The following is a 26,272-nucleotide window of genomic DNA, read 5'->3' on the forward strand; positions in this document are numbered from 1 at the left end:
ATTAATAATATAGTACAGCATAATGTAACAAAGGTCTATTTCATATAAAAAAAAATACTGTTCTTAAATATTGCGCTAGTCAAACTCTACTTCAGTGGGGACTTGTCAATCATACAGTGATCAGCCCAGACAAAAAAGCTGAAGCAAAGAACAGCTGGCCTGCTGTTGGTTCAGAAGGGCAGGTGGGCTCAGTGTGACTCTGATGCCCAAAGTTAGCATGGTAGATCATGCCAATGGATCACAGAAATACCAAAAAAACGAGTGAAAATGGGTTGTATTTTTAATCCTATGGGCTGTATTTTTATATAGAAATTGAACATTTTCACGATACACCCTTTGCCCAAAAACTTAGGACATTTAAAGATGTGAAGGCATGTGGTTTCTTTTACTCAGAAAAACATACCTTACAAACAAAATGAACTAACCTGTACACTATAACAGTTTTGTAACACTTTATTGTGTGATATAAAGCAAACGGATCGTTGTAGAGTCAAAGAAAGTTTCTGGTTCTGATTCGATTTTGTCAGCCTGCTGATTTTGTGGGCCTATGTGGATTAATCAGATTAATGACAAACAAAAAAGGTATAATTAGCTAAAATCTAAAATAATTACAGTCGTATTCACTAATGAACACATTCTGACAACACTTCAAAAGTTTTGGTTTGGATAGATTTTCCATAGGCTGATGTGTTCTTTTCCTTCTGCTCATGTGGATGTTGGTGAGTGTTGCTGCAACACATGTAACTCCAGCATACCAAGTTAAACACTGTTTAAGGTAACTGTGAGAGGAAGGAAGAATGAAAAATAGGGAAAAACTAAATCACACAAAGTACAAAGCAAGCCCAAAATCCACAGAGCCTGCACAGTTGCTTAATGGTGGTCAAATATTAAGATTCTGGCAAACTATTTCACACATTTTAGTCAGCTTCCAAAACTTTCCCAGAAAAGTATTAAAAGGAGTGTAATAAGTACAATTCAGACACGATTAGTTTTACATAAAGAAGTGTGTAATATAATTTTGATGAACACAGCAGGAAATCGAGAAATTAAATTCCTTCATTTATGCCATACAGAAGCAAATTGCATATGTGAAGGCCTTAAGAAGGGCCTTTAAAGGTGGGAGAGGGGCTCTGAGAAACCCAAAAGGGAAATGTGAACTTGACCCGAGCCTCACAGATATTTCAAAAGTGTTGTTCCCATCAGGTTTGGACAAATATTTCTAGCTCAGATGCTCTGTGGCCAACAAAAATGTATGCCAAAGGTTTGCCTGAGGCCAGTGTGAAGACTACAGAGATCATAACATTGAAATGATGGAAAACAACACAGACACCTGGTGTCTCTCCTGTCTGACTGGCACCATCCCATCTGGAAAACAAATCTTAAGACAAAAGGAGAGAAAGTGTGCCAAAAAACAGGATTTACTGGGGCGTGCCCCACCACAACATACAATCGCAACCACAAAATCCAATATACAACTGCACATTGACATAAAATGGAGTTAGTGCATGAAATGCTGCTAGAATGATGTCATTCTGTCTGTTGTCTGTTGAGGGTTTTCCATCCACTTCTTTTACGCAAATTCGGAAAATGCGCATTAAAAATTGGATGGAAAAGTCATAAATGTTGAAAAATGGCTAAATGTCACATGTGTGAGGTGGAAAAGGCAGTCTCATTTTTTAGGTAAAAGAGAAATGTGGAAAACAGTGATGGAAACAAGTTCTTCGAATGAGTGTTGACGTAGCGGTAATGGAAGTCACGCCGTTCCACTTCATCTAGTAATAAACATAGCAGAAGAAAATCAATGGCTGCATCTCAAACAGTATGAACAGCATGTCAAATTAGTACACCACCAATTTAGGCCATTACTTTTTTGAACAACTAATTAGCACAGTAGTATGCAAATTGAGACTCAGCCATCAACATCTGGACTGACGTTTGCAGGGGTTCAGCAGGCGACAGTGAAGTGAGACAGCTACTCATTAAATAGGCTACTACCTGCTTTTCATGGTGTCTCTAAGCTGTTAGGGTTACAGCTATGTACAACTGAGAGAGACCTGTCAACACTGCTTTACCAAGAGCTAATAAAGGTTCCACTCCATGCACGTCGAATGGACTCTTGTTTCGCGCTGTACGGTGCGAGCGTGTGATGTTATCTTTGGGAATTTGCACATAAATGTAGCTTATAGAAACTTTTTTTACTTATTTTTGAAATCTGTGAAACATTTGAATGGAAACCCTGTCTATGATGGACAATCATGATGTTTGAATATGTATGTTTGTGTGACTCCTTACCACCACAGATGTCTCCATGCACATCTTCACACTGCCGGTCATCACACTCACAGTTCTTGCCGTGAACGCGGCTGTCTCCTGGTGGATGGCATGTGCACTGGCCACACAAGCACAAGCCTAAAACACAAACGCACACACACACACACACACACACACACACACACACACACACACACACAAGCAAAAGGAAAGATTTATTCACCACAATATACAGTGAATACTGTCATAACTAAACCTTGTGTCTCAGAAATGGAAACTTTAGAAGAGAAGATGTACACAACCACTCAAAATTTTGAAATTACCTGTCATATATTCCTGTTCATTTTTTCAATAATATCTCATAGTGTGTAACCCAAAAACTTCAGAACGTATTTTAAGATATTTGATTTAATGTAGTACAATATTCCAACAGGGAAAGTTGTTGAAAGATAAACAATGTACTGTAATTATCTATCTACAGCATTTTTATAGTAATCTTCCTGGAGATTGGATCGCTACTTCTCAAATACAAAGAATTCTGGATGTTAATTCTATTTTATAAAACAGACAGTTCTGGGCCTAAAGTCTGAGCCATGGTCAAAGCCATTTTAAAATCCACGATACACGCACACCTATGACTGAATTGTGTATTAGTGCACCAAAAAAAAAAAACGTTGTGCTGTTAATGGAATAATCTTTGACTCTCATGCTGCTCACATGGACCACCAAGTATACCGATGAGGTAAAAACCCATTTTTTGTTTAAACTGAGGGGCGACTTATGTTCTTAACAAGAACCAGGCTGGTCAATTAGCTAACAGGCTAAAAGATAGCAAAAAGTCTAAACAACTCCAACATTAATATCACAGGCTTGAATTAAAGTACTTACGGTATGATTAACTGTAAAATGGCAGTATAAAAGTCTAAAAAATGTCACATTCTCATTCATTCTTCTCATTCAGCAGTGCATGGTAGCTTGGCAATGATACCATAGTCTAAAGGAACTACATTTCTTGGCTGAATACTTGTTTATGCGATTATTATGAATAATAACTTAGAATATGATAAATACACAATTTTTCAGAAAGTAATTTATGTTGGCCGCCATTTTATAAAAGCAATAAGCCACTTGAGGCTGTGTGTTACTGCAATTTCATCAAAGGGAAGGGAGTTTTAGAGACCCCCGTGATAAAATCACAGTACCGCACAGCCTTTTGTGGCTTCTTACTTTGTTGTTCAGCTTTCTCAGTCATTATGGAACCATCTACTGCTCTGTTCATCATTCTGGCTACATCTGGCTATTTCTTCACTTTTCCTACCATCTCCTAAAATGTCTTTGGAATCTATGAAGTTATAGAGTATAACCATGATAATTGAATTATTTCATACATGCACGTGCTTTTGCATAATTTTCTGTTACATATATGTTTTCTTCATTTTTCTGATGCTGAAAAATTAATAACTTGTCCTTATTGGCCATTCTGACTGTTAATTAAATAATTTAAATTACATAAATAATCTTTGACTTTTACACAGTACTGAATGTACAACAATATATATTATTCCAAATCATGATTCCAGAGTTTTGTATGGTGATTTCAGTGTAAATTAATTTAACAATATTTTTCCAATTTAATTTAACAAGGTTTTATTCCATATGTTTTTCGGTTGTTTCTATTGGTTCATTCATCATGAAATGTTCACACAACGTAAAGGACAGCTGGCATTTTGAATTGTCCTAAAAATAAATGGAAACACTTTTTAAAACATGCAGTTCAGATATAAAAGACAAGGCGAAACTTATTAACCTTTATTCACATAAAGAGCCAGTGCATCTCCACTACGCTGCCTGAGTAATCTTCTGACAAACATCTAATAGCACTCATAATGTTAGATGTTTGTTGCAAGACTCCTAGCAACCCATCTAACATCCAACACGCATGCAGCAGTTCCACACTCTATTATGTGTCCCATATAACACCAGGCTCAGCAATGTGTATGGCAGCCTGCCTGAGTGTTTATTGTGCTCCCGCATGTAATGGAGGAACTGAGAGTGCGCTTCTGTCATTAGGCAGCCTATTATAGCTGAGGAGTTCTGAGAAATACGCAATGATCCACTGCTGTTAAATGCACTGTTATGAGTGCCTATCATAAATGTGTGTTCAGACAGCTGGAAACAACCTCCCCTGTTTATGTTCACGCTCCAGTCACACTTTCTCAGCACATGTGCTGGAGGTTTACAATTAGGTGATTTGTAGCTCATTAAATGGTGTTGATGTCGTAATTGCTTTCCATTCTTTTTTCAGTCTCTTCCAATCCCAGACTCAAGTTGAATTGCTTTAATTCATCATCTCATGGTGGGGTGGAGGAGGAAGTGTGATATTACATTAAAGCAAGAAGCGTTATGAGAAAGAAATCATCAGGTTTTAATGTGTCATTAATTATGCACCTATATCATCACAGCACACATTTAGAGCCAATTTTCACTCATGATGTGCTTGCGCAGTGATACTGAAGACAATAGAAGAGAACAATAACATGAATTCTATATATTCTTATGAGTCATTGCTTGTAGCTTTCACCCAGCAAGCGACACGCCAACACCATTGGCCAAACCAAATGCTATGAGTTTTTCTGACAGCAGTCAGAATTATGACTTAATATCTCAAAATAGTGCCATTGTCTCAAAATATTGACTTAGTATCTCAAAATACTGACTTACTGTCTCAAAATATAGACCTAGTATCTCAAAATAGTGACTTATTGTCTCAAAATATTGACTTAATATCTCAAAATAGTGCCATTGTCTCAAAATATTGACTTAGTATCTCAAAATATTGACTTACTGTCTCAAAATATTGATCTAGTATCTTAAAATGGTGCCTTATTGTCTCAAAATACTGACTTATTATCGCAAAACAGTGACTTATTGTCTCAAAATATTGATTTAGTGTCTCAAAATAATGCCTTAGTGTCTCAAAATATTGACTTAGTATCTCAAAATAGTGATTTATTGTCTCAGAATATTGACCTAGTGTCTCAAAATAGTCACTTATTGTCTCAAAATATAGACCTAGTGTCTTAAAATAGTGCCTTAGTGTCTCAAAATAGTGACTTATTGTCTCAAAATATTGACTTAGCATCTCAAAATACTGACTTACTGTCTCAAAATATAGACCTAGTATCTCAAAATAGTGACTGATTGTCTCAAAATATTGATCTAGTATCTTAAAATGGTGCCTTATTGTCTCAAAATACTGACTTATTATCGCAAAACAGTGACTTATTGTCTCAAAATATTGATTTAGTGTCTCAAAATAATGCCTTAGTGTCTCAAAATATTGACTTAGTATCTCAAAATAGTGATTTATTGTCTCAGAATATTGACCTAGCATCTCATAATAATGACTTATTTTCTCTAAATTTGACCTACTATCTTACACAAGTGACTATTGCCATCATATTGAACCTAACTCCTTGTTTCTACACCCACTGCACAAAAGACAAATACTGTTAATCACAATTACAATTATTGATATGGCATTTAATCATCAGCTAAAATGTACTGATAGTGACAGGCCTATGAAGGACTGATTTATGATATAAAAATTTGAGGCAAATCTCACCATTAGCTACGTTTTCACCTAGAAATATCAACTAAGCACAATTCCACCAGAAGGTAAACTCAAACACCAATCATAATAATATTATAATAACATAGTAAATGATATTGATATTAAAACCACCTCCTTGTTTCTACACTTGTCCATTTTATCAGCTCCACCTACTATATAGGTGCACTTTGTAGTTCTACAATTACAGACTGTAGTCCATCTGTTTCTCTGCATACTTTGTTAGCCCCCTTTTACCCTGTTCTTCAGTGGTCAGGACCCCCATGGACCCTCACAGAGCAGGTACTATTTGGGTGGTGGATCATTCTCAGCACTGCAGTAACACTGACGTGGTTGTGGTGTGTCAGTGTGTGTTATGCTGGTATGAGTGGATCAGACAGGAGTTTTTAAACACCTCAGTGTCACTGCTGGACTGAGAATAGTCCACCAACCCAAAATATCCAGCCAACAGCGTCCTGTGGGCAGCGTCCTGTGACCACTGATGAAGGACTAGAGGATGATTAGCTCATACTGTACAGCAAGTGATGAGCTATCGTCTCTGACTTTACATCTACAGGGTGGACCAACAACACAGGTGCATCTAATCGAGTGGACAGTGAGTGGACACTGTTTAAAAACTCCAGTAGCACTGCTGTGTCTGTTCCACTCAGACCAGCACAACACACACTAACACACCCCCACCACATCAGTGTTTCTGCAGTGCTGAGAATGATTCACCACCCAAATAGTACCTGCTCTGTGAGGGTCCACTGGGGGTCCTGACCATCGAAGAACAGGGTAAAAAGGGGGTAATAAAGTATGCAGAGAAACAGATGGACTACAGTCTGTAACTGTAGAACTACAAAGTGCACCTATATAGTAAGTGGAGCTGATAAAATGGACAATGAGTGTAGAAACAAGGAGGAGGTCATAATGTTATGCCTGATCAGTGTATATTCTTATGAAGTGCATTTTGCCCACTTACAAGGCTAGAAAACTTGCTTTTTAAAAGCTAAACATTGAGCAAACACAACTATTAATTTATCAAAATGAACTGCTCAGAACAGTACAGTTAATCACATTTAATTACTTTAATCATTTGCAGGTCCTAACATATTCCAATAAATATTTACACATAATCCAGCTAGAAATGGAGAATGTGATCATTTTCAGCAAAATATTCTTTGTGCCAGTGTATGAAAGTGCAGAGGGCCCCTGCATCTTATGGCTTATGTTCATCACTGGAAACGTCAGTCCACTAGCGCGGGCGGTAAAATCTGTCCGACACTGACAGCTGTGGCTACTGTGGCTTCAGGCATACAGAGAGAACAACAAGCAACGCCCTGTCTGACAACCTCTCAGCCTGCCAAGCAGATAAGCGCCGTCTGCGTGCCGCCGTTACCACAGCAACTAATGATGTCATAGCCCTCCTGCCTTATTGATTAGCTTCCACAACGTCACGGAGAACCACCCGGAGGGCTTGTGTGTTTACCCCACGCTTAACTGCCATGTGACTCTCCTGGATTTGTTCTCACCTTCAGAATGAGTGAAAGAAAGTGGTCCTGTCTGAGCACAGAGTGGATTAGACCAATAGGAACCCACTTTTTTGAACCCGTAGCTTTCACAGAAAGAACATGCAAGCAAACAGGAGGGTTTATGTTATGTTTTTTTTTTACCCTGCCTCAGTTTACGTCATGCATTGGTAGAACTACTCAAGTTTACATATACAGTACCAGGCAAAAGTTTGGACACACCCGATCGAATGTGTTCTTTAAAATCTTGAAGACATTTTGATCTCAAGGCTTATCCTGAAAATGCTTTTCACTGAAGACAAATATAAATAATGAAGTGCTTGATTTTTTTTCCTCAACAAAAAGAAAGAAAACCCTCCCATGAGTAGAAGTGTAGGCTGTTTCAATGGCTGAGGGAAAGAGCGGACATTGCTGTTGATTTTAGTCAGCCTCACCAAAAAATTTAAATTTTTTCAACAACCCTAACAAATGGTCAACTCATAGGCTATCACAGTAACTTGATTAAACTTGATTTTAAAAAAGTTATTGATTAAAACTGACCTACTCAGTGAATCAGCAGTGTCTAGATGGTAACAATAATGAGCGTATTCTCTGTTGCAGGCTGAGGACTCTCCACAAGAGGAGCTGTAGGAACAGCTATAGCACTCAAGTCCCTTGCGTCCATCATACATTCTATGGAGTATGTAAGCACCCCTTCTAATGAGTAAACAATATCTAGGACTGTCGCAAAGCACATTAAGTGCAAGCTCCATGGATTGTCTTTCCATAGCTAAGGCGCACAAGTGCCATGCACAGTGCCTAGCATTGGCTGAAGTGATGTAAAGAGGTTTGCCATTGGACTCTATGGAATGGTGGAACAGTGTTCTCTGGAGTGATGAATCACACTTCACCATCTGGTAGTCTGATGAACAAATCTAGGTTTGGCAGAGCCCTTTCAGAACACTACTTGCCCAAATACACAGTGCCTACTGTGTTCAAAATGTGGTCCATAAATAAATGGTGTGTTGCATTTGGTGTAGAGGAACCTGACTGGCCTGCACAGAGCACTGATGATTTGGATACATGACTGCGAGCCAGGCCTTTTCACCCAATATCAGCCAATAGCCATGTTTCAAAACCTAGTAGAAAGTCTTTGTAGAAGAGAGGAGGTTGTTATTGTAGCAAACGGGGGATCAACTCCATAGTAACCACTTCCAGGGCCCAAAGTCTTATTGCACAATTCTACAACCTGTCCCTGTAGTTACTGAATAATGAGTCTTAGTATGTAATAAGCCTAGGATTTTAAGGGTTAGCACCCATGGTTTTAGATGGCATGAAATGTGTTGATAAATAAGCACATATGAATATGATGTCTACATTTCCACATACTTTAGGCTATGAAGTGTATGTTTGCAGTCAGAAATTGCATAATATGAAGCAAAAGGCACAAGACCATACTAAACATGCCCTACATAAGAATGCAATTTTGTTTAGCAGTTAGATCTAGGCTAGCAGACTAGCAGAGAGCTATCAGGTTAAAACATTCTCAAATATTTCAAAGTCTCAGATTTCAAAAACTCTATCTATTTTCATAGGGAAGATGTGTATAGCTGTTTTACACTGCTCTAAAGTGTGTGCATATAGCAAAGGGTCTGGTGAACGAATCTTAAGTTCAGCCTCCAGCCCATTCTGCAGCAGGGTCTGCCCACTAAGTCTCTGTGGTAATGCACACAGTGTGTTTGGAATGTAAAAGTAGCCAAGAATGTGGTAGCTCCACAATAGGCAAGAAAAATGTAGCTTTTGCTTTCTAATTTCCTCAAAGCTTGGGCGGCAATTCAATTGGATAACTGGTCTACGTGATGTAAATGACATTTTTGGCCATTCTAGTGTTTTTTGTTGAAAGTTTTAATCAGTAAGCTCAGTCTAAAAAGTCCATGATGAATTAGCATGTTAGCCAATGTGATTCGTGTTGATACTGAGCTTCAACTAGTCTCCTAATGTCAGCCATTCATTGTGAGCTAGCGAGGTAGACCTATCTACATATAAACAGTATGCGACATCAAATTATCTAAGGTAAACATAACTAGACACTGGGCATTTTTAACAGTCTAGATCATCATGGCGTGAAAGAGGTAGTTCAGTATTTTGGTTGCTAGAGTTATTGTTTTGATAAGCAGCTGACATTCTGGCTATTTTTAGTCTCTGTCTTGTTGAAAAGCTTGTTTGAATTCCTGAATTTGAAGGTTTTTGATCTTTCATTTTTAACAACGAAGGTCAAAGATTACTGATTTAAGGTAGCAATGTTAAGCTTCAGAGAAAAATAAAAAGTCTTCATCTCTTAAAATATATTGGCGTATGGCACGTGCAAGGTTTTGAGGCATATTTCAAAGCACCAGAAACAGGTATTTCAGAATTTTAAAAAAAAGAATAAATAAAAAAACAATTTCCGCCCCCGGCCACTTCCACAACATGGGAAATCCCATATGGATGCAGGCAGAAATTACCTTTATCTTAGTGTTGGTAGCTAGATAAACAAAATCTTCACTCTTAAAAAAGATGGTTCTTCAAAGGTTCTTTAGTAAAGAAAATGGTTCCATATAGAACCATGAAAACTGAAAGAACCCTTTGCTTGGTTCTTTGCATGGTGAAAGAGTTCTTCAGATTGATGGAGAACGTGCTGTAGACTATTGTCACAAGCCAAAGAACCATTTTTGGTACTATATAGAACACTTTTGCTAAGAGGGTAATCATAAAACGATTATTAACTTCTGCATTAATCACTGCCAATGGTGTGCATGGCTTTGATGAAGGTATATATGGCTGTTGCATGTTCATAATATAAGGCTTCCTAGTTTATGTGTATTCTGGAAACACTGAATGGCCCTACATAGTTTGTTATTATTCATTTAAGCCCATTTTCATTGTTTGGCCTTTAGGTTTGAAGAACTAACTTGACTAATCAGCAAAAATATCAGTAGATTACTTGATTACTAAAATAATCTATGACGGCCTTCAATCCACTGGTTGTATAACAGTTTAAAACCCCACAATGCTTATGGGAAACGTTCTGTGAAATGTTCTGTACATAAATGGAGAATGCTGCTCCAGCTCCTGTAGCTTCAACATGACGAATGGTTCCCCAGCTGATCGTGTACCGTTCTTTGAGCTGCAACAAAACAATTAATCCTCTCACTATATTTGAGACACCAATCCAGCAAGTTCAATTCCCCAGTGAACAATGTCTGTGCAGGTGCCAGAACAAAACTCCAACCTTCTTTCATGCAGAGCATCTTTGCTTAAGCACTTACAGACATTACGACCCTTAATTCATCCCTATTAATGACATTGCAGGAGGTTTATGGCCTTGGTGCTCAAAGTCTGTGACTTCCTTCCTTTTAGACAGAATACTGTCCTGGGACCACCATCGCCAGCTGTTTCACATTTTACGGTCAACAATATTGTATGCAGCAAAATCATATCAGTAAAGCACTTCTATTTGAATGTCATTAAGGGTTTTCACCTCTTCACCTCTGGAAGCCTGTGCTTCATGGCAAGTTGAGGCTACATCAGTCTTGCCTCAAACACTTGGTGAAGTCAAGAAGACAGAGCAGCACACACTCAGGTCGGGGAGATCTGCCTCCAGGGTTTGGCTGCAGGGAGAGCTGACATTAAATGACAGCGGTGCTCCCCAAACCAGCACAGCGCCAGAATCTTGCTGTGTGAATCCAGATGTGTTTTATCATGCGTGAATTCAGGAAGAAGCTCAAGCAAATGAGGCTTCCAAGAAACCAAATAAAGAAAACCTACTCCCTACCACTCAGAGCAAATGGCAAGAGTCACTCGTTTTAACAGAAGCAGGCCTGGATCATCAATTTATCGGCCTCTGGGCACAAATATTAGGTGGGCCCATAACCAGCTACTTTGTCTGGGTAGTCAGTGAATTTTCCATGAAATCACAGCAGGTTACACAAGGCCTATGCTGGCATGCAGCTGGCATGCACACTAACCAAGCAATAAGCATGCTGGCAGCACACTAACCATATGGCACTGCTATAAGCATATATTCTTTTTCAATTGGGACGAAACAATATCAAGATTACACACTCATTAATGAGAACAGTTAACATAAACCCAACAACTAATGCCACACTTCCTTATAAAGCACGCACCCAGTCTTCACAACCCAACACATTTACTCCAATGGAGCTAACAAATTAAAATCTGAGCGCTGAAATGTACACAAAGACCAAAAATCAGCTAACTGAAAAACTCAACTTAGCAAGCATCCTAGCTAAAGCATACTGCCACAGCGCGCATGCACTCTTACTTCTCATGACAGTTTGCAGATCCTGCACTGGACACTTTTCTTATGATGGTAACATATGGTTTGTTTCTGTGAGCTGTCGCTGTGTTACGGCCAATCAAATCATTATACTCAAAGCCGTGCTAATTTTCTGAGCCACCTTATCTTGTCAGTGCTCTAATCACTGCTTAGCAACTGTTGCTGTCCTCAAGCCTTCAGTTCGTTATCAGCATCTGTCATGTTTGTAACTAGTGTGAGGACACTGAAGTCATCGCAAGTTTCGGAAATGTTTTATGAGGTTCAGTGTGGACACGACAAGACTACACAGACAACGGTGACAGCAAAGCGTTCAGCAAAGAGACTAACTATGCCTCAGGGTGGTGCTGTAGCAAATTAGTTCACCCTGTTGGTCCTTTATTGCCTAACAACTGTTACTATGCCCCAAATACCTCTGAAAAAAATGTACAATATGCCATTACATATTTGTAAATCTGAAAACCTGCCAATCTTACAACTTGCATTTTTGTATATATGAAAGCTTGTAGTTATGCAAGAGTTCAGTGGAAAGAGTGAACTGTTACTTATTTCTCAAACCAAAGACAAAAGAGGAGATGTGTAAGATCTGAGTTAATGTGTGATAGAGAGCTTTACCAAACCAGAAAAGAGCATTTACAGGAGAAGAATTGCTGAACCAAACATTTGGTTGCCACTGAAGCTAGCATCAGCACCGCTAAGGCGAGTGAGTTAGCAGTTAGCAGTTAGCCAGCGCTGAAGTAACCAGCCAACGTGAGACCCCCCAAATTCCAAGGAGAATTTCACACACTAAGTGACAGTCTCTCAGCTACGGTTACAACAGCTGTGGTTTGGCCACAGACTGACCACTATGTTTACCACTGAATGAGATGCTATGCTAACACTACCCAGAGCAACTTCTTGAGATGTAATATTACAAGTATACAACACATAGGCTAACAAACAACACAGCTATGATAAAATGTGAGAGTTTATGAGGGTAATTAATGGATTATGCATGAAATGCAACCCCCATAACACGTTTTCTGTTTGGACCACCCATAACATTGCTAGCTAAATCATCATGCTTTAGTCTTTTTCCAGTAGCTGTTCAGTTTGGGCTACAAGCCATGTAGTTGGCTATATTAGCGATTAGATGAGAAATTAATGGTTCAAAGTTGCAATATGTTACGTACTCATAACAAAATACCACCAGCATGAGAACGTTCATTGTTAACTAGCACATTGGGCATGTAATGTAATTCATAAATCATCAGGTACATTTGACTGTATGAATGTCATCCTTCCTGTTAGCTGGAGTTGGGTAGAGACAGACTTTTATAAAGTATTTGTAATGTATGTTTTTTCAGCAATCTGTGAAGACAGAAGGAAGAGAGCAAAAGAAAAACAGAGAAATTGAGAGAAAGATAAATGAAATAATATCAATGTAACTATCAACTGATTTAGTATACATAGACCTCAGCATGTATTTTCAGAAGAAAATAAATGGCTGCTTAAATAGTTAAATGATTAATTATATTAAACAGGGTAACTGGAGTTTATGAATACATAGACATAATGATACTAATAGATAGATAGATAGATAGATAGATAGATAGAGACATATATAGGCATAAAATATTATTTACTGTGTGATGAAGGGCACTTTTCTTAATCCTAGTTATGGCCTAGTTACACTCCGATCCAGTATAACAAGGTGTCACTGAATGGGGCATATCAAAGACATGAAAACCTGCGCACTTCTAATCACAACAGTTTTAGCCATTTGTTATCAAACTTGCCTCATTGTAATTGATCCATTATGAATGGCAAGGTCACAACCTTGCAGTCAATACAGGAGGAAGGAAGGTGGGTATATATCAGAGTGTTAATGCTGAAACAGGTTTACATGGATCCATGACCAAATCAAGCTTTGCCTTTCTCTAAAAGCCAAAATAACCAAATAAGATAAAACTATTTCTGGAGAAGAACCAGTTCATTGAAACTGGTAAAGTAAAAGAGGCAAAAGAGGAAGCGGACAGCCAGCAACAAGATGGATGGACATAGTCAGAGATATCATTTTTCATTTTTCAGTGAATAATGGAAAAAGTTCAGTCTTAGAAGTTGGTTACATTTTCTGCTTCTTACAATCCAAGTAATCTCAATATAAGTTTAGACCAGTTTAGAGATGTCGAATAAAATCTTACTCCACATCTCTCATGTCCAGAGGAAGAGGACAACCAACAACAAGATGGATGGACATAATCATGAACGAGCCATTAAGAAGCCGAGAAACTGTAAGAGAAGACAGAACGTTCTGGAGACACACCATCCATATGGTCACCAGGACTTGATGGCACAGTTTTTTTACTTGAATACAAAAGTATAAAATTACTTACTTAAGCATCAAAAGTAAAAGTACTGTGAGTAATTACATTTCTGTTATACTATTTTTGAAAGCTATATTATTTTTGAATGACTCATGAAAAAGTTAGCTGTTTATATCTGCAGCCTCACAAGCCTCCTTAAATGAAATTGTACTTTTGTGCTTTAAGTTGAAATATACAGAACTGATATGTGGTAGATACTTAACTAGGCCTCTGTCTTTCATTACTTGCTTCATAACAGTGTTATAAATGGAACAAATGTTTGTCATGTTAGGCCCTTTATGTCAGTATAATGTGATATACCTCATAAAACATCTCATGCATCTTGTGCCATCATGATTACTGGCATAAGCTGTTCATAAACACTTAAGTATGGTTTTGTAAATAGCCCATGTTGTTCAATGTCTGTGCATGTCTTATAAGGTCCCAGTGTATATAGCCTTCAAATAAAGTGTTACCCACAAGACTAGGTATTGGATAAACATTAACATAAGATATTGAAGACACAAAACTCTGCTCTGCTCTAATTACAAGAGGTTTAGCAACATGCTATAAAGTGTACCTCATTGTAATTGCTTCTTTGGAAATGGCAAGTTCACAAAGCAGTCAATGCTGGAGGAACTACGGCTGCAATTGAAACGTCAAAGGCAGGTATATATCAGGATCTTCATGCCTTTGGCTTCTGAGTCTAACTGTTTTCAACAAGTCTAAAGATGCAAATTTAAACTATGAAAAGACATGAAGAAGCAAAGTGGAAAAGTATGATTCTTACTCTGAAATCAGAGCAAGCTGACGTCTCCACCCGAATAAAGAATGTGTACTTTGATGACAGCTTTTACAGCAGTGTAAAGAAAATGATAGCTTCTCTGCTCGGCAGTGCACCATTTGGCAGTATTCTTTGGCTGTGAATGGAGTGGTCTGAAGTGAAATTTTCCAAGTTTTCTTTCACTTTCTGGCCTTTTTTCAGGCATAGTATTTGGAAGGCTTTAATCAGAGGAGGAAATGAAAGGTCAGACAGGACACAGTCTTGTTTAGATGGGGCATCTGGAGGCATCCTCTAATCAGACTGCCATTCAAGTGCTGCCCGCTGTCAGTGGCCACAGTTCCGTCACAATGGCAGGGAGCTGTTTGCTACATACTAATGAAGCCTGACCACAGCCTTAAACTCGACACAATCTCTTATTAAAGCCTCACTGTTACAACAAATGTATGCAATTGTCTTTTAAAGAGATGAGGAAGAACAATAAATTATAATGTTAGTGAAATACAGTACTGGCAAAAGTCAGAGACCACCCTTTCGTTTATGTTATTTCCAGTCAAAAAGGACATTTTGTACAAGTTATGCACTTCTCAAACAGAAAACATCACACAGAAAATTACACAAAAGTCTCAACAACAAACATTATAGCATTTTTTCAGTATTTAGCGGGTCCACCTTTTGGCTTTATTGCAGCTTCCACTCTTTTTTTAGGATACTTTTTTATAGTTTAACATAAATCTGCAGGGATTTTTTCACACCTCCAGTCTTAGAAGTTGGTTGCATTTTCTTCTTCTCACGATCCAGGTAACTGTAAATTTGACTGATCAGTCTATAAAACTTTACTCCACACCTTAGATGTCCAGTTTTAGTGTTCTAGTGCACATTTGTTGTCTATTTCCGTTTCTCAGTAATGGCTTCTTGAAAGCTACACATCCTTTCAGATTCATAGTGTTGAGCTCACAGTGGAAGGATGGACAAAAATACAAGATCTGAAGTAAAAGTGTAGTTTGATTTTCTCCTCTCTCTCAAAGATAAAAAGCTTTAAGTGCTGTTTATCTGATGCGGACAATGTTAGTGGTCTACCAGGTCTTGGACTGTTTTTGAAGCCCAGTTTTCTTTATATCTTTTATAACTTTTTGAACTCCAGTTTTAAAAACCTGTTTTTTCACTTATTTTCTTTTGACTTACTTTGACTGTTTTGACTGGAAATAAATGAAGAGTGGTCTCTGACAGTTGTACAGTACTGTATACTGAGTTATAACCACATTGTTTGAGAAGGATTTACAAGTAAAATAGAGAAAAATTGTAGTGAGACAACTAAAAAACCCAACAACGGCCTAAACATCATCACTATCGTGCATAATGATGGTTTACTATTCAACTTGTTGTATTTATTGTAGAAGACTCGGCTTTGTTCTGGATTCAATTTAGTCTTGACTGTGAAACACTGCCTTGTCTATGCTCACAAAAAAACGCCATCATGTAACGCACAGAGAATGATTGCAATCAGCACTAATTCAGCTGATTTGTTTTAAAAGATTACTCATCATGCCGGGCGGCACCAGCAATGTACACAGCAAAGGACACCAGTCAACACCTGCGTGGCAAATTGAAGTCTTTTTCTCTTACTCTCTCCTGAACAAATGTCTCCAAGAGTGTTTGTTCCAATGATTGCTGCTGGGCATATTCACATTCATAATCAAGATGTATTCTTTACTGTTTTGGTGCAGCATATATAGATTCCATCAGTGGGCTAATGACTGGTATAAGCACCAGCACTCAGTCGCTTCCGCTACTGCAATCAGGCCTGTATTGCCAAGTCAGAGTGAGACTTACATCTCGGCTGTTTTCAGTATAGCTTTTATGTTCATATACAACTTCAAAGTTTGACTGAAAAAACTCTACCTACTAAGCAGAAGGGGGACCTCAGTGAAAACAGCGGACAGGTTTTACAGAGACCGTTCAGAGCTCTTCAAAGTAAGTGTTTCTGGGGAAATTCCAGAAGTCTGCCTTTTAATGAAGCGAAACAGCTTGGCTAGTGACCTGTTTCACATGTCATGGTCTCCTCTCAGAGCTTTTTACTAGTTCTGAGGCTTAGCCCTGATTAACTGCTCAATGCAGCAAAGACCTGCATTAGCCTACTCTGATGTACAAGCAGCTGACCACTGTCCAGTCCTTTCATTATTCTTATTCTAAAAATATAAAGCAAGCATGTGAGTGAACAAATGCATAGTACAGATATATGCAAAAGTTTGGGCACACCGGTTCAATTATGTTTTGTTGATTTTAAAATAAGTATACATCCTCTACAGATAACACACGGTTGCACATTTTAATACACAATTACTGTTTATTTGCTGAATTTAACATATTGGGGAAAATAAAACATAACGTGTGGCCTGGTGCATTTAGTATTTTATGTTTTGTTTTTTTTCCTTTATGTTAAATAGCAAATAAATAGACACTTAGAAAATCAACAAAGCATCAAACTTAACTGGGACTATATGTGGATTGCCACACATTTATTATGAAACACTTATTTCTCACTTATTTATTTTCATTTTTATATGTTTGGTTTTTTTTAGAATTCACAAGTAGGTTTTGTCCTCCATATATAATGCAGTTATTATTCTGTGCACCTAATAATGACTTGAATAAGTAAAGACCTAATGAATATTTTGACTCAGTGGCATGTCTAGGATCTTTTGGCGAATTTTTCAGTGAATAAAAAACATACAAAGTAATTTGCTTGTTTACTTGCTATTTTTGTTTGTTTTTTCAAAATGATATTTAATTAATATGTCATCTTTGAAATTATGAAGAGTCCATTGGAAAACACTTACTATGGATAAGACTCGTTATGAAATAGACGTCAGAGCTTTTTGTGTAGTGTTGTGTAGTGTTGATAGACGTTAACTGGTGAGGTTAAGAAACTGTATCTCTTTGTTTATGATGGATGTGCAACTGTGTCTGTATTTATATGAGGGGCCCAATAAAAATGAGAAGGCCTTCCTGCGCCATGGGACCAGGTACAATTAGTTCCTCATCTCTTATAGACCAGTTTTGACTAGGATTATCTGTTTGGCTTAGGGATGCATCAATACCAATCCTGGTATCAGGCATCAGCCTGATATTGTGCTCATTTACTTGTACCTGACCCCATAAAAATGCACGAATACCAACTGATACCATGTGATGTAAGCGTAGTGTATGCTGCTGCGCTAATGAACAAACAACTTAAGCTGGCATTGACTGAGCGTCTACTCGCACAGCTAAGTGTAACTGACTCTGTGGCAGTTGGGCACAAAGTCGTCAGTGACTTTAAACCTTCCACCTTATCATACTCCCATCAGGCATACACTGTATGATTTTGGCCTGTTTTTAAACTTGACATTTACAGAAATTAAGTCCATATATGCTGACTTTACTCTGTTCGATCAGAACTGCAAGGTATAAACGTTAATACAGTGATTTTTAAGCTGTCTTTGTAAAATAGGCTGTATAGAGATGGTACAGTTTTATTTGAAATTGTTCATAGGCAGAGCTGTCAGTAGTTGGCTGTGTTATACATACAATGTGAATCAGACAAAGCTTTTGTAGTCTTTGTCTGTACACGGTGGTCTAGCCAAACGTACAGTATGAGCCACCAAATAATAATATTTCAGTGTATGTCTGGCTTTAGACAATGTTCAACTACAGCTTAACCAGCCAAACAAAAGACTCCAACAAGATGCGAAACTCAACAAGTGAGTCCCCGGATACATTCGCCTTGGATGTGATTCCTGTTGTCACTGTGATACAGAGACTGTTGCTCAAAGAGAGAGATGAGGAGTGGGGATCAAACTATGATACATGCTTACAACTAGGGCTGGGCAATATAGCCAAAAATGTTATCACGATAAAAAATTTCATATCTGTCAATATCAATACATATCGCGATAAATGTCAAATCATTATTTCTTTCATTATTACTTCTCCTGAGTGGTTAATTGTTAAACTATCCTTTATGGTCAGAACATGGCAAACACTCACCCAACAGTGGAACATTTCACAAATCTGTCATGGGAGAGTGGGAGAAAGTGTCTGGTTAGCTGCTTTTACAAGCTTGAAAAGCATGGCTGCAATTTTTGTAATGTACATAATTTAAGAAAGAAAACAGATTATTTTTAGCTGTTTAGCTGCTTAGCTGTTAGCAAGTGCTAAACTGTTTAGTTTCTCAACAACAGTTTCTGAAGAGCAAACATTAGTTGGCTCGGTACGTCCATGATGGATCACACTGCCTTACTGCCATCACTCCTACTGCATCCATGTCAGAGCATATTACAGTATTTAAACACCAGCTAGCAGACGTCTGGATCTCTTTATTCTATCATAATATTTTGAGGGATGGAAAAACCGCAGTATATCTGACGCTCACTGTGTAAAAGCCTTTACTGCAGTGTGATTTTCTCACACTGGACAAACAAAGTCCTCCTTTTAGGTAAGTTTGAACTGAAATCGGTGCTTGTTTGTCTTGTTTGATCTACAGTAACATCAATTCGCCGTGCTGTGCGAGTGACAGAGCGCAGATTCATGTTAGCCAGCTGCTAAAAACAGCTAGCCTGTGAAGCTAGCGTTCTCTCACTCTCCAATGCCAGTACAGCATCTTTAGTTTACTTTCGTTTAAACCAGTGCAGTGCTCTTTCTAATACTAAAATATGAGTGCTGCAACACAGCTCTGTAGTTGCGTGGAGCAGACGTGATTTAACGCTGCTAAAGCTTGTTAGGATGTTAGGATAGAAGTTAGTTCGCTGGCCAGTACAGTTACGCCACTTATCTCACACACTTGGTCAGCAGAACAGATCACTGATCGCTCCACTCAAACAGGCAATATATAACTCCACATTTCAGATGTTGCTAAAGTATATTTGGCAACTCATTTCACTCCTTGACCCCTGCTCTCTAATCTTGTCGAAAAACTCGGACATGTGCCTTCTTGTGGCATCGCTAGAATGTGGAAGTGTGAGAATGATCTATTATATCAAACATTTGTCAAACATTTCTTATATTTCTATCAAGGAAAGTTATATGGCAATAATTATCGTTATTGTTTTATTGCCCAGCCCTACAACTGTACAGAAAAGCGTTTTTGATGTGGAACAAGACTCACTCTACTTAATCCAAGGTAACTAATCAGCCAGATTTTAATGATTTAATTATTAAGATACATTGCACTCGTTTATTCTAACAACTACACCAACAACTATCGAAAAAAACTTGTACACTTACTCGTATTCTGTCTGAAAAAATTCGTTTTGGTACATCCCCAGACCTGTAGAGACTGATTAACAGGAATTATATTTAAATTTAAAAAAAAAATTAAAATTAAAAAAAAAAAAAACACAGTCAGAATCATGTTATATTTTAATTCTAAAACTTGCAGCAGAAACTTAATTTGACTTCTTTTTGATCTTTTGACGCAAATTAATAATTTGCTAAAAATAAGATGGTTTACCCCCTTAAAATCCCAGGGTTATTACATCCTAAGACTTGTTATTCAATAACTATTCAATGCGAACTAGACAAATTATTCTTCTCTGTGTAATAAAAGTGTGGACCTATTTGCAGGCCCTGACCATTTAAGGAGTTTAAAGCTCTGAATATTTGAACTGAATTCTCTTCATCATCTGTTCCATACAATCCTAGTCTCTATTTTGTGGTTCAGTCTGTGGTGTTGTGCCTGGCCTTGTGGTGCTTGGCCGGGGAATCCCTCATTGAGGGCATGACCCCCCCACAGAGCTTGAACATTTGCATTGACTCAGCTAGGCTGACAGCCTCCATAATTGTGGGAGTGAAATTCCGAGTGGAGGAAACTTATGTAATTACCTGCTGTCAGGCTAATGGATGCGAGCTAGCAGACCTATAGCTCCAATCATGGGTGAAATTCTATGTAAACAGATGTATAAATCATCATTTGGGAGCCTCTCTCCCCACCACTCCTCAAAGACCACATAGCAAATAAGGAGAGACAGGGAATCTATGGGTTTATTAGGGCTGTGTGGGGAATCCACAGAGGCTAGCAGGCTGACTGCAGAGAGGGAAAGCCCTTCACTAAGTAAATACCTAATGGTCTTAGAAAAGCAGAGGCCATTAACAATTCTAGGTTCCACTGTCACTGACAGGCGTTTCCCAATTATTGAAAAACATCCTTTATTGGCTTTTTCTAGGCGCAATGTGTTTATTTACGCATACTTAAAATACAAACATTATCTGATTTTAGAACACAAGGAGTCCCCCGTCTCGCTCGCTAACATTGCATGGTCAGCATTAGCTGTAGCATTAGTTTATCTGAAGGGGTAATCTCAAGCCTTCTCCTTATTTTAACATTAAAACTTACTACTTTAACTTTTAACTTCTGTTTTTATTGAGACTTACTTGGTCAGGATTGTGACTGGTGAGAAACTACAGAGTCAAAAGTTGCATCAGTTATTAAGTACTAGTCGGTCATCTGTGAATGCCTGTTTCACTGGGGCGTAAATATGACCTGACACGGGGCCAAATTCCCTCTGTCACTCATCAGCATGACTAAGATTAGAGAATACTCAATTAAAATGAGACAAAAGTGTGTAGACTTTCATAAATCAGGCGATGGTTATAATGAAAAGCTACCTGCCTGAAAGTGCCCTTATCCACTGTTTGGGCAGTAAGTGAATCTGGATTGTCGATATTTGAACTCAACAACAAAACAAATACACCCATCCCTTCAGTGCTCCTTCAGAAGCTTCGCGCCCCAAATTCATGAACGCACATTGCCAAGGCGAACAACACTGGGCTAGTTAAGGGGGAGGAGCACCTTGGGTGCAGCTTGGCCACCCTAAGCTAAACAAAGTGAGACAGTCAGCCTGACCCTTTTTCTCTCAAAATGCAGTTCTAAATGCTTAACATGCCACTGCACAAAACCTGTGTAAACTTACAACCTGTACCTGGATTCAGCAACGCCTTTAAAACAGCAGTCTAATCGCACTCATGCCCAAACTGTTCTTACCTGCTGCTTTCAGTTGCCATCATTTGGCAGCATCAGCATCGACTTCAAAACACTCAGACTGCATCCCGAACCGCGAACTACAGCACTAAATAGAATGTAATGAAATCGTGCTCTACCATTAGAAGTGCATTTATTACTTTAGTTATGTAAAGCACAGAAACGAGTCCCAAACTTCTTACTACAGAACTAAATAGTGTGTAAAAAAATAGCACTCCACCATTGGAAGTGCACTCATTAGTGTAGTTGTTTAAAGCACAGAATTGCATCCTAAACTACACACCACAGCACTAAATGGTGTGTAAAATATAATGCGCAACCATTAGAAGTGCACTCATTAGTGTAGTATGTGAGGCGTGCATGGTTCGGGACACAGCATCAATTACAATAACTTAAATTTCACAGAGTGTGAGACTCTGAGGTACGTTGTTCTATTTGGCGATAAATATAAAGCTATGTAACGAAACGTCCACATTATAGATGCAATGTAGTATGATACTAATATGAAGACAGCACACTTTTAAAGCCTAAAACAGAGGAAGCTTCATGGCATTTTAAGTTAGAATTATACTTAAGTTTCATTAGAAGAGTTTCCTGAGTTCCTACTAAGCACACTGACCACCACAGTTATACAGGTTTCCTATTCGTCAGTTTCTCACTTGAATTTTGACTTCCACCCTAAACGGTTTAGCAGTTACATAGACGACTGAAGTCGTGTCATCATTTTGTAGTCGGCACCATGCTCTTATGTCCATATAAAGAACTCCGTCTAAAAACAAATTCTCTGTGAGAAGAATGAATGGAGTTTCTGAAAATTGCCTCTATTGTATTCTGTGATTATCAAAAATGTTCCAAAGCTGAAACGTTTTGTCCTATGAATGTTCCTCTCTCGAATATCACTGGATCCTCTGAATCACAAGGTTGTTAAAGAGTTGAATGAACATTGCTACATTTAAGCTTTTTCACCTCCCATCTCTCAGCTTCGAAACAGCCAGTTTATGAAGAGTAAGCTAGCTGAATGAATGTGGTGTCTCTGCACTGCATTCTATCTACACACACTAAAACACACTGCGCAGTGGTCCAGTGTGCGGTGCTTGCTAGAAGCTGACAAGAAGACACATTAAACACGTCTAATAGCCTACCTTTTTCTCAGGTAGTAGGTAGTAAAAATATATTTACTCGCCAGCAGGCAGGTTTGAAATACACAATAAGTAAAATGAAATTACAGTTAAGTTTGCTGGACAACCTGATAAAATCCTAGTCATGTGTTCATGGCTGCTTCAGAATTTAATTCAGAGGTATCTACAGTTTCTCTGCAGTTTGGAAAGCCCATGAACTTTAAAGTCCCAGGAAACACAGAGTGAAATATTAAAAATATTTGTATGATACAAAATTTAAATGTTGTATTAAACATCCAGCAAAGCTTGAATGAAATGTATAAGATATAAATATGATAAAACATGACCATTTGTGCAGTACAATGTGTGGAAATTTGTTTGTTCTGTTAGGAAATCTACAAAAAATAATTTTACCAGGGGTGCCAAAACTTCGGATACAGCTGTATAGCAACAGTCCTTTTGTATAAGGTATAGCAACATGCTTTTGTATAATTTCATTTCCAAAACAAAAATGCTACAGTGTCTATTTGAAATGCCCTCCAAAACGTCCTTTCAGTAGCCAACAAAGTCTCAGCATTTATGGAACTTCTTCAATGGCTCTTCATGAAGCTGAAGTTGGCATCAAGGCAAAATGGACAACAGGCCAAAAATAAGGAAAATCATTCTACATTTCAATGTTTGACTGGTAGTGTAGTTACTGTGGAGGTCCTTGTGTTGTGTCTTATGTTTTACACTTACTGTTGACGCCACCTCAGTTTGTACCCTGTAAAGTATATCATATTCTCAATAGTAAATATGACAAAGGGCTGGAAAAATGTATAAACTGAGCTCTACATCCAGCATGAATAAAAGCATGTAAACCATCTTGTAGAGGAATTATTTTGCGGCAGATTAATTGTTCTCTTGCACAGGCGCAATTTAAGCTGCCATTTGTTGCAGCGATTTAAGATATTTAAAGTTACTAATGGATTAATTAAACCTAATTAAGTCTCCCAGTGCTAGTTAATCTTTTTTTTCATTAAGTTGGAAGAACTCATGAACTCTCCTCTCTCTTCTCTGTACTCTATTTTCCAGCTAACAGTTTTTCATAATGTGAGATGGTTGGGTTGGCACAAACATGTAGCTTAGGATTCCTTTACAAATTTTGGCTCTCATGCGCTGGACAGGACAGGGATTTGATTGGCTGGGTCCTGCACTACATTAGAAACTCTGCCAGCGCTCTCTAGGCTCTCCCCACTCTAGGCCTGGTGCCAGAGGTGGTATTATTTCAGGTGCTGCTGCGGGAATATGCAGACCCAAACACTCTGGAGATTAAACACAGGCCAGTATATAAAGACCCTGATTCATGAAGCCCCTGTTTGCTCATTTGTGCCATTTTGGCGTTCGCCGTTGTGATTTCCGTTAATGCTATCTGTTCTTGGTCCAACACACACAAAAAAAAAAAAATCAATGACTAAGATCAGGCAATGGTAAATAAAAGGACTCTTGAGAGGGTCTCAGTTCAATATAAGATTAGTGGAACTGAGTATAAAGCAAAAAAGTTACTTCTCTATTTGAGTCTGATATCATTTAGCTTTTATTTTTCAGGTAGTACAGTACTTAGTACGTTGATCAGAAGGTAATAGAGAAAGAATGTTTGGTTAAGAGCACATTCTGATTTCAGAGTAACAAAATGTTCATCATCCCACCTCATTTGCCATAAAGCTGTATGAAGGGTTGGAGCCCCTTTCAGACAGAGCTGGACACTCTCAGAGGAAAATGTACTGAACTGTACCTTTCAGGATACAAGCTTTTAAGTTGGTTTCTTGTTTCATTCCTTGAACATCTGTGGGGTCTACGCAACATTCTACTTGCTTGAAAAGTTATTAGAAATATAATATTATATGGATAATTCTACCAAATTATTTCAAACTTATTTCAAAACAAAATTATAAAAAAAAACATTGAAGTACTCAGATCTTAGGAATGTTATCTATCTAAACCTAAGGTATCAACTACGATAGTAATAAGCTAAATATATACAAAATCATCATTTATCAAATAATCACTATTGGAAGCTAGATGGAGTTTTATTGTAGCCACATCCCTGTATTTTAGAGCAGGAAGTGAGAGTGCATCCCTGTCCCTCATGGCCACATGGTGAGCAGTTAGATCTCATTGTTTTCAAGTAAATGTGTCCCAAAGTCTGAAAATCAGTGTGTAACATTAAGAACTGTCACAACTTTTGTGCGTTTTTTGGTGTGTTGATAAAAATATTATGGTTATAGTGTGTATGACTGTTCAAAGCTGTGTTTGCTAGTCTTGAATTGGCTACCGTTTTTGAGTTCTGCTCAAAATTAGCTAAAATTGTCACTACTGAAAGAAATTGGTAAAGTTTCTGTAGTGTTATGATTGTTTTGTTAGTTACAATGGTCAATCATTTAATTTTAATACTATGCATATAATAAAGGTATAGGGTTACCCAAAGCAAAAGGATTTTAGTCTAAAGTCCAAGTCAGTTAAAAGTCCAAAATGTGTTTTCAACTGACTTTGAACCAGTTCATCAGAACAATCCAAATGCAGTCGTATGCAAAAGTTTAAACAACCCCTGGTTAAATTACCTGTTGTGTTGATTTTCTAAGTGAAACCTAGAAACTTTCCTCTACAAGTAAAATACTTGGCATGTTTCTGCTAATTGTAGTGCACAATTTCTGTTTGAACATGTTGGGAAAAAAAAAAACATAGGCCACATTTGATTAATTTACTCATTTATTATGTTTAGTTCAGCAGATAAACAGTAATTGTGCAGTACAATGTGTAGACGTTTGTTCTCTGTTTTTTCTTTTACAAAATCTTCAAAACATGTCATTTGACCAGGGGAGCCAAAACTTTAAATAAAGCTGTACCAGTCCAGGTCATGTTTATGTATGTTACATTTTCTATTTGAAATGCCCTTCAAAAAGTACTTTCAGTAGCCAATAAAGTCTCAGCATTTGTGGAACTTTTGGATCCTCATGAAGCTGCTTGAAAGAGTGGTCACCATTGTGTAAAGTTGACATGAAGACAAAATTTGTCAAAAAATTTGACCTAATTTATATTTTTAAAATACTACTTTTAAGAAACTCAAACATAAGATATGGATTTCTAGCTTAGATGTATTTACTTTTATTCTAGGATGAGTAAAAAAGTAGGCCAAAATGAATGAAAACCATTCTACATTTCAATGTTTGACTGGTAGTGTAGTTACTGTGGTGGTCCTTGTGTTGCTTCTTATGTTTTACATCTACTGTTGATGCATTT

General features: G+C 37.9%; 1 protein-coding gene across 1 annotated transcript in view; it reads right to left on the reverse strand.

Annotated features, from left to right (window-relative positions):
• itgbl1 (integrin, beta-like 1) overlaps positions 1-26,272 on the reverse strand; it is a 111,083-nt gene that overhangs the window by 21,409 nt on the left and 63,402 nt on the right. Inside the window, exon 8 of the mRNA XM_036579028.1 lies at positions 2,293-2,409. Coding sequence (XP_036434921.1) covers positions 2,293-2,409 — 117 coding nt within the window. The remainder of the gene's footprint in view (positions 1-2,292; positions 2,410-26,272) is intronic.

The sequence above is a fragment of the Colossoma macropomum genome, unplaced genomic scaffold, assembly GCF_904425465.1.
Source record: "Colossoma macropomum unplaced genomic scaffold, Colossoma_macropomum, whole genome shotgun sequence".
NCBI classification, from domain to species: domain Eukaryota; kingdom Metazoa; phylum Chordata; class Actinopteri; order Characiformes; family Serrasalmidae; genus Colossoma; species Colossoma macropomum.